This window comes from Paralichthys olivaceus, chromosome 19 (assembly GCF_024713975.1).
Source record: "Paralichthys olivaceus isolate ysfri-2021 chromosome 19, ASM2471397v2, whole genome shotgun sequence".
Lineage (NCBI taxonomy): Eukaryota > Metazoa > Chordata > Actinopteri > Pleuronectiformes > Paralichthyidae > Paralichthys > Paralichthys olivaceus.
The window spans coordinates 16816710-16825613 of NC_091111.1; the positions used below are offsets into that span (position 1 = coordinate 16816710).

General features: G+C 41.8%; 1 protein-coding gene across 9 annotated transcripts in view; it reads right to left on the reverse strand.

Moving 5' to 3' along the window:
* The window catches only part of ryr3 (ryanodine receptor 3), an 87882-nt gene extending 79087 nt beyond the window's left edge, over positions 1-8795 (reverse strand). For 5 of the 9 annotated variants that reach the window (XM_069514870.1, XM_069514871.1, XM_069514866.1 and 2 more), the window contains exon 1: positions 8620-8794. In XM_069514870.1, coding sequence (XP_069370971.1) covers positions 8620-8667 — 48 coding nt within the window. In that variant the 5' untranslated portion in view covers positions 8668-8794. Of the gene's footprint in view, positions 1-8619 lie in introns of all 9 variants that reach the window. The other 4 variants (XM_069514867.1, XM_069514868.1, XM_069514864.1 and 1 more) reach the window with 1 other exon arrangement.
* Between the last annotated feature and the right edge of the window lie 109 nt (positions 8796-8904).

Below are 8904 nucleotides of genomic sequence, written 5' to 3' on the forward strand. Positions count from 1 at the left end.
TCCTTCCCTGCTGTCATTATTTGGTCTCCCTTTGTGGTTTGACAGGCGGCTCTTACTCACACACTTCTGGCAGTGCCTGAACTTGGCTAAATTTGATTCAGCTTCAGTTTTTCAGATTTATTTTAGAAGATGGATTTAATAAACTCAACATAGATGTGCTTTTTTTTTTTTTTTTAAACAAAAGATTCTTGGGGGCTTTCCTCAAGACAAATGTCTTTACTGTTTAAAACCCTTGCTCAAGTACAGACTCTCCTGTCACTATACGTGATAAAATACAGGGACTATTGGGTTTAATCTTCACCAAAAGTTTTGTTTTCATTCATACAATTTGTCAGTGAAGATCCATTATATGGGTAGGTGTGCATTAATGTATAATTGTGGTCAAAATGAATAATGCAATGCACATCTGGACTCTTCATAATAAAATAAATTAAATTAAATTCCACAGTCAAACAAGTTTTGCCCTGCAGTACACTGCCATGGATCACAGACTCCAGGATTTATATGGCGTTCCTATAACAAATTAGATTTTCTAGGCCTCGTTTGCATGCATATTGCTTTAGTGTGGCTTCAAATAATAAAAGGTCTCCATGCACGCAAGGCCGAGGCATCCACCTCGGCAGAAGCTCTGAGAAATGCAGGCGCCTCTGGTCAAGGGATGGAGCCGGAGCTGCTCTAATGTCCATCATCCTGTCTGATGAGACAGAGTGGACACAGGCGAGATGTAGTGGAGTGTGAAGAGAGGATTGTGTGTGTGTGTGTGTGTGTGTGTGTGTGTGTGTGTGTGTGTGTGTGTGTGTGTGTGTGTGTGTGTGTGTGTGTGTGTGTGTGTGTGTGTGTGTGTGTGTGTGTGTGTGAAAAAGAGACAGAACGAGAAGCGCATAAAAAAGGTGAAGTGAGACGTCCACTGGAGGCAGACACCTTCTTCTCTCCCCTCAGCTCCTGAACTGAGCCAACAGTTATTTCACCCTCCACCAGTACTGTTTATCATTTTGATGCAAACTTGTGATTTTAGCTCTCATGCTGCAAAAATCCTCAGAAGACATCAATATGATAAATAAAGCTTAGATTTCAAACTGGTCAGATTCTCATTTCTGAGACAAACAGATAAGCTGTGGACCTGACACAAGATAATACCAATGAGTATGTTAGAGTGTTGCAATGCATCAGTGGCAGCCTGTGACAAGGTAAACCTGCCTCTCTGCAAGGACTGACTAGTTTCTGAATAGTTTCCAGATCCATCAAGCGACACGATGTCAGCCGCTCAGAGCAGATAGAAAATGGTGTTTCTAGGATTTCAGAGGATTTCCTGAAAAACTAAAAATGAGATTATCAGCAAAATGACTAAAAGTAAAACATCCTTAAATCCTGTCTTGTCAGAGAATAATTCAAATAGGATCAGTTCTCAAACAATAAATTATTTGTTAGCGAAAATTGTGAAAGATGGGTTGTAAAAGTGATCGAGTGCTTGACCCTCGCCCAGTATGAGTTGCCCTCGAGCAAGGCACACTACTGCACAGATGCTGTTTAGAGACTGAATAGCAAGGTGCTCTAGTAAAGTCACTGCCAGGCTTTGCACACTGCACATGTATGGAATTACATCGTAGAAACAATTACATTAATGAAGAGTGTTCAAATAACGATCCCATTGGTCATTAACTATGATCCATTGTTGCTTTATATTAATCTGTGACTTCTAGTGGCCATAGTAATTATGAAGGGAGCAAAATTGTTCTAAAGATAAAGTTGTTTTTTAAATTGCTGAACAAAGGCCACTATATATAAGTAAATAAATGACACAACAATTAAATATGGGAGGAATTTTAAGACACAGCCAGTGACCCAACGACTCTCCAGCTGAATAAAGGAAAAAAATGGCCAAAGTGCTTCCAACAAACGGAACCATGTTGACATTGAATGAAAATGAACCAAGTGACCTGAGGGACACTTAAAATGCTGAGACGCTCACTGTCCGCACCTTTTTCAGTCCTTGGTTGATTAATGAATGTAATTATTTTGGGTTGAGAGTCCACTCACGCTGCTGCTGCTGCTCCTTCTGAGATTCTACTGCTAACTGTGCCTGGACCAACACAGCAATACTCTGTTTCATGTCTCCTGCTGAAACGTCAGTACACTAAAGATACAAGTTAAATGTGTTTCCATTGTTTGGTTTTAATATGAAACCTGTATGAGATGTGCATTAAAGTGCCAAGATGCATAGGTTATTTACATTACTACCATTGCAAGAAGTTGTTTCATATTAATATGTAGTATTTTAAGAATGCAGCAGCGGTGGCCTGAAAGAGCCTTTTCCTACTCTTGTTCATAATTTATGTGTATTTCATAAGCTTTAAAATGCCAGTTCAAGTCAAAGATATATAATGACACAAAGATATTATCTCTGGGAAATAAAACAACACTGGATGTAGATGTTTTCTACATCCTGTTTTCCAGAGGCAGAAGCTGCAGAAATATATGAAAACTTCCCCTTTAATAACAAATGATTCTAATTCATGTTCCGTCACCCCACACACACAGATAATGTCAATTTATGAATGAAAAGCAGTGAGTTGTTAAATGCGGGCACCTTTACATCAGGTTTGCGTGAACGATGAGGATGGCAGCAGCCCCGCTGTCGTTCAGCACTGATGACTGAGCCAGCAGGAGCTACCAGACACACTGATGCCATCACAGCTTGTTCAAATCGATACAGAGGAAATCCTTCCCATTTAATTTAGATCAGGCTGAGGGAGGTTCACCTGAGTCTGTGAGACAACGCCGCCTCTTCTGTCTCTCACTGACACTTTGCAAGGGCATCAACAAGTGCAATATAAGACCCTGGAATGATGACTCAGAGCTGGGATAGATTTTCCTCTCACAGAGAAATTACTAGTCCACGGCGCTCCTTATTTTTGATTATTCTTGTCTGCACACAGTCAGCATCATTCAGGTATGTGAGCTCACATCCCCACAATCAGAAGAAGCCATTTGGTTTGATTCATTCTACAGTATAACTTCCACAGCAGATTCCTCTCCTTAGTCCTGTGATATAAACATAAAACCCTGCTAGAGACATGCAAGGCCACCAGGATGTACTGTACTGGTAATCATACATACGGGACATTATCACCAATAAGTTCATCGTCTCTGGAGATCATCTTATGGGATAGAAAGGCCCAAAACATCTAGTAGATGAACTTGAGATTGTTTGGTCAACTGCTATTTTCAAGGACTAGAATGAACTGAGGTTGAACTCCTAAGCCATCACAGAGAAGAATTCCCTCAGTGCTCAGCCAAAAAGAAGAAATTAAAAGTCTGCAATAACACTATGAGCTCAGGTCTGATTCAGCTTTCCTGAAGATCGCAAGGGCGTTGCTGAGTTCAGGCTATGTGAACAGATTATCTGACCAAATGATTCAATGCAGTAGCCAATGAGAGCGAGCCAGGTGTTGCATTTACTTGTGTATAGAACCGAAACGTGGCTGCATTGAAAAGGAGGACAAACTTGTGCAATTGTATTGTGAATATAATGCGATGTTATGACAGCAACTATGGAAAGTTGCAACCGCTTTCTTTTTCTAATACAACAGCTAAAGATCATTAAGTTTAAGTAACTGGTGAAAATGTTGTTAAACCTTAAAAATGTCAACTCTGGCTCATAATTGAACGTTATGTTGCAGGAGACAGGATTGTCCACAGTGATATATATCTTATTATCTTTCTGCGTTATTAGTGTAGGAGTTAACCAGCTTTCCACTGAGTGTCAGGTTTCGTTACACTCTTCCTCCTGACAATCACCTGACATCTGCAGAAACAAATGCACGACTCATCTTGGAAAAATATTTTCACTTCATTTTGGGAATCTTGTTCATATCAAATTAGGGACTTAGGGACTTAGGGTATGATCACATGGCTTAAACAATGATATCCAATAATTCAACCTTTGCAGCTTCCCCTAAAATATCCATTGGCAATGACTCCAATCTTGTCATTAGCACACATGTGGTCAAGCCATCAACAAAATTCTATACATTACAGACGAGTTTCACTCAGCATCAAACCCTAACTAACAACCTAAATCTCGGCGGTGGAACACTAGAAGAATAGAGTTGTATGGCAATCATTTAATATTTGTCCGTTCAGTGAAGCACTTCACGTCAAACTGACAGTGTCCATAACGTTGACATATTAAGCTTCACAAAATGCTGTATATTCCTTGGTGGTGTCAAGCTTGTGATTTCCAAATGCTACTCTATCCCTATAAAATGTTTATAGGGATAAAGTTTAAGTTGAAAGTGTCATTGGCCTTGTGTTGCCCAGATTCAAGCACTGCCCCCGTGGTTTAGTGCCAGGGGGAGCGGAGCTGTATGTGCTGTGGAAGCATCATCTTTAAAAAGGCTAAATTTAAACCTCAAGAGTCGTCGCCTTGGTATGCAGAAGGCTTCCAGAACATAAACTCCAAATAAGCCCAGAGGAGCTACTGGAGGGTAGCAAGCGTCGATCACCTGGTTTTAAAAAGGTGTAACAGCGGCTCACCTGGACAATAGAGTTTAAAATGAACATGTACTCCAGACATAAGAATAAGGTATAAGAAAAATCTAAAAGTTGACCGCTAGTTTAACCCCACCCAATTTAGTGCCCCCTTTTAAACTTTTAGTTCTCACACAGCTCAGGTGTCATTCACATAAAAGTCGTCTCATTAGAAATAAGTTATTATTATTAGCTACAGCTACCTAGCTAGATAATTTAGCTAACGTTACTGCCATGATGCAATGGTTAAAAAACATTGTCTCCTGCAGATTTGACATTTTGCTAAAAGACTAAAGTTGCATGTTCTAGACAAAAAGCCGGTATCTTCACCGATTAATAATCCTCCAAGACTGTTGGTCTTCTTAATTTACAAACTAAGAGACCAAACTACGGAGGCTATAATGCCAATAATCATATACTCAACCACTAATGTAATGGGGGATTAGGTTTAAAGTTAGGATTGGTAATCCTGGAAAAGAGCAAGAGCAAGCTACAATTTGTTTCGTACAAATGCACCCGCTACATCGCATCCCCCCCATCTGACTAACTTCTGAGTATCTTCTCCTCATCATTAGATTATGTCTCTCGGGCTGAAGACTCGGGTCATGCGCAGTGACCAAGGACAAGGTGCGTGCAAGCTGGCGGGTTGGTTAGTGACAGTCATTTCATTCGGTCGTGTTTATCACGTTCACTGTATTTATCGATGGCTGTTGCTTCTCGAAGAGGATTTCAACCAGTAGCCTGAGATGAAGTGTTTCAGAAACAACTTACCAACACCACCTTGAAGGAGACATTCATTTTCAGCCAAACCACACAACTTCCAATGAAATATCACAATCTTCCGTTTAATGACATCAACACACTCCAGTGTCATTTCATATAAGAATGAACTTAATATTTCTTCTTTGTTGGAGCGTAACATCATTATTTTCACCCAGCAACACAATTAGCAACAACACCACATAATAAAGGTGACTGCACATCATCATCTAATGACATTGCAATTAAGAATTCCCATAATACTGCAGTTAGCAAATTACATTGCATATTTCTGGTGTTCCTGCATAAATTAATTCCAGCACAATGTTGTTATCATCTCAAGCGCCTACAAACTAAACTGAACACTCCTCTTTTTACTAAAAAAAAAAAAAACAGCAGCATTTCCTTGGCACAGATATAAAATATTATTTTCCGAGTGTTTCAACATGTTCCCATCATTTTTATTCAAAATTAGATCTCTGGAAGGTAAATGAGCTGTTCAAGAAAAAGTCAGCCCTGATCAGTGAGCAAAGAATTTAAATGAGTTTCTGCCACAGATGACGAGCGTTGATGTTAAATTTAAATCTCAGATCCCTTGAAGTTGCAGAAAGGCCTGATGTCTTCACCTTGAAGTAGATGTGTAACATTTTCCTCCTCTCAGTTGCTTTTCATCGCTGTTTTCTTTGACAGATAAACTGTAATCGCTGCCAGCTTTCTCAACATTACACATCAACAGTGTCAGAAAAGAAACCCAATCACAATCTCCGGACCTCTGTCCCCACCTGACAGTGGTATCGTATACCAGTATCACTTTCATGAAGTACACAGGAAACTAATTTCAAATATGTGACTTGGAAAGAAATTATAAATCCCACAACAGCTGTAAATTGACCTTTAGCTACAATTTCCCTTTCAAATGTCCATAAACATTCGTACTAATGCAGTTGCTGACAAAATCAATCAAACGACTTTGACTTCCTCCCTCTGAAGAGACACGTCAGCTGTACGCAGGCTTGTTCCATAATGTTCAACCATTATAAAATTGTGTATTTCAATTAGCACTCGTATTTTAAGGCTTCCTGTGAGACCGCGTCTCTCTCACCACTGAGCTTTGATAACAAGGCCCTGCGGACCTCAGGGAAAGCCCCCGCCCCCACACCCCCCACCCCAAATCGCTGTTGTCATCAGATAACCAGGATGCCAATGTGACAGTAGAATCTGAGAGGCGTGGGTCAGCATATCACTGGCATCACAAATAGTAGGAGCTGTTAAGTACAGGGTCCCGCCTGCCACCAGCAGCCGGCCAAGACGTTTACATATGGATTAACAATATCGTACATATCAACATCTGTGAGAGTGGGCGTATGCTGTACGTCAACAGAAAACCAAAGCAAAGGGAGCTGCGCTAGATTCAATGTTAGGAAAAGGGCCGTACCAGCATGTTTGCAAATTGTAGCGCCTCATTGCATCACTTCACTAAATTTACAACTGAACATTGCTTTCACTCGTCGTGAGACGGATTGCACAGCCTGTGAAAACAGTTGCATAAAGTCTTTACCAGGCAAGAGCGTATGAAAGAAACCATGGGGTTGCATTATGGGAAATGTAGTTTTCGAAGTTTTGAATCATACAAGACTAAAGTGTCCCTGTTTTGAGACTGATGATGGATTATCTTGTCTTAAAACATGTGTTGGCCTCTTCTGCTTTGTTTCCTCACCCTCTCACTTTATGGAAGTGTTATAATGAATTGCTGCAGTACCCCGTCCCCTACTATCTTTTTCCACAGTTCCAGGCAGCCACTGGTTTCCATTCATTTTTAATTAAAGTGATTAGCACTCTTACTTTATTGACTTCATTCCCTCCGCTAAAAAGGTTATGGATTCACCCCTTTATGTTTGGGTTTGTTTGTTTTTCAGCAAAATTGCATCCAAGTGGTTTCCAATAAACTGTTGGCTCTGATCCGGACAAAGGGGGAATAACTTGTGGATCATGATGTAAAAATAATTTTGGGGACGGATATCTATGAGCAATTGGGTTCAGGTCCAAAGAAAAATCTGGAGCCAGCGGATTTAAATGTGGTTTCATAAGGGGACTGAGCCATGGTGGTGGTGTGTGTGCTCTAGCTTAAGTCTAGAATAAGTCCATAAAACATGGCCTCAATGCAACTTTGATGAAAAAGAAAGCAGACTTGATTATAAACCGTGATGGATTATACATCTAAACCAAGTTCCAAGTGGATCCTCATGCTGTACAACAAGGAAAATGTGGTAAATCAATGTTTCCAAATCACGGCAGCATTGTTTGCAAAATGGTGCACGACAGAAGTAAATAGACAAAACATGTGAAAGCACTGATATGGCCCTTTTTTAGTAACAGGAAATCTCTTTTTATACAGTAGCAGATCCCATCCAGCAAAAACAAACAGGATGTAACACGAGACACGTTTTAAATCTGTGATGACTGGACGAAGCGGATCTCCAGGGGTGTTTGACACAGTTCAAATCAATTCACGTCAAAAGTCTTATTGACAAGAGCCGTGGCATAAAACCAGACAGGTAAATCCCTGATGTGCAGTCTGTCTGAGTCACTGCTGAGTCTTTGTGCTCCTCATGCAACACCTGAGCCAAAAGGATCCACCAGAATAAAGTGACAGATATTCCCACCGCACCAACATACACGCTGTCATATCATTTACAAGGATAACTGCTGTGCATAACCACAGAGAGCAGAGACACCGTATAAGCAATCTGCGTCAAACAAACTAAAATAGTCATTGCAGAGGAGAGGCCTGCGTGAGAGCACAACTAAGTGAAAAGTCTTGTCCCCCGAGGAGCAGGAGAATGAATCCGGGGGGGGGGGGGGGGGGGGGGTCAAGAAATAAATAAAATAGCCAAGTGTGAAGAAAATCTAATCTTTATGCATGAGGTGTTATCTCTGGGAAATAAAAGTAATGGAGGGAGGTGAGAGGGGGGGCATGTGTTGTGAAATGGCTCCAGAGTGAAAGGTCATTTTTGCCCTTGCACCTGCAGACAGTCTCATTGAGATTCCCCCCCCATCAGGAGTCCTGTCGACAGGTGGTGCACCGTGCAAACCTGCGGCAACTTCCCAACACCTCCGTTCATGCAGGAGCGCCACCGAGACGAACAAGTGACAATGCATTCACGGAAATAAACAACTTCCACCTTGATCCAACTTGGACGGTTGAATTTACGAGCTGCCTCCATAACGCGTAAATTGGCACGGATACGCACGCACACAAACACACAGTCACACGCACGCATCCACAGGGAAGGGAACAGCTCACACACCGACCACAATCTCCTTACTTACAGTTCTCAAGAACTGGATCTCATCTTCCCCTTCTCCGCCCTCAGCCATGGCTGTGAAGGAGCCTGCTCAGACTCTGGAAGCCACCACTGACTGCCGGCAGAAACGCGATGCTGTGCCTCTCAAGCCGATATTAGCATGGAGCTCATCCACAGCCATATAGGGCAGCCCGGCGAGACCCCCTCCTCCTCCTTCTCCTCCTCCACTCCCTCTCCCACCTACCTACCCCTTCATCCACCCTGCCTCCTCCTCCTCTTCTCCCTCCTCCTCCTCCTCCTCCCAGAGACC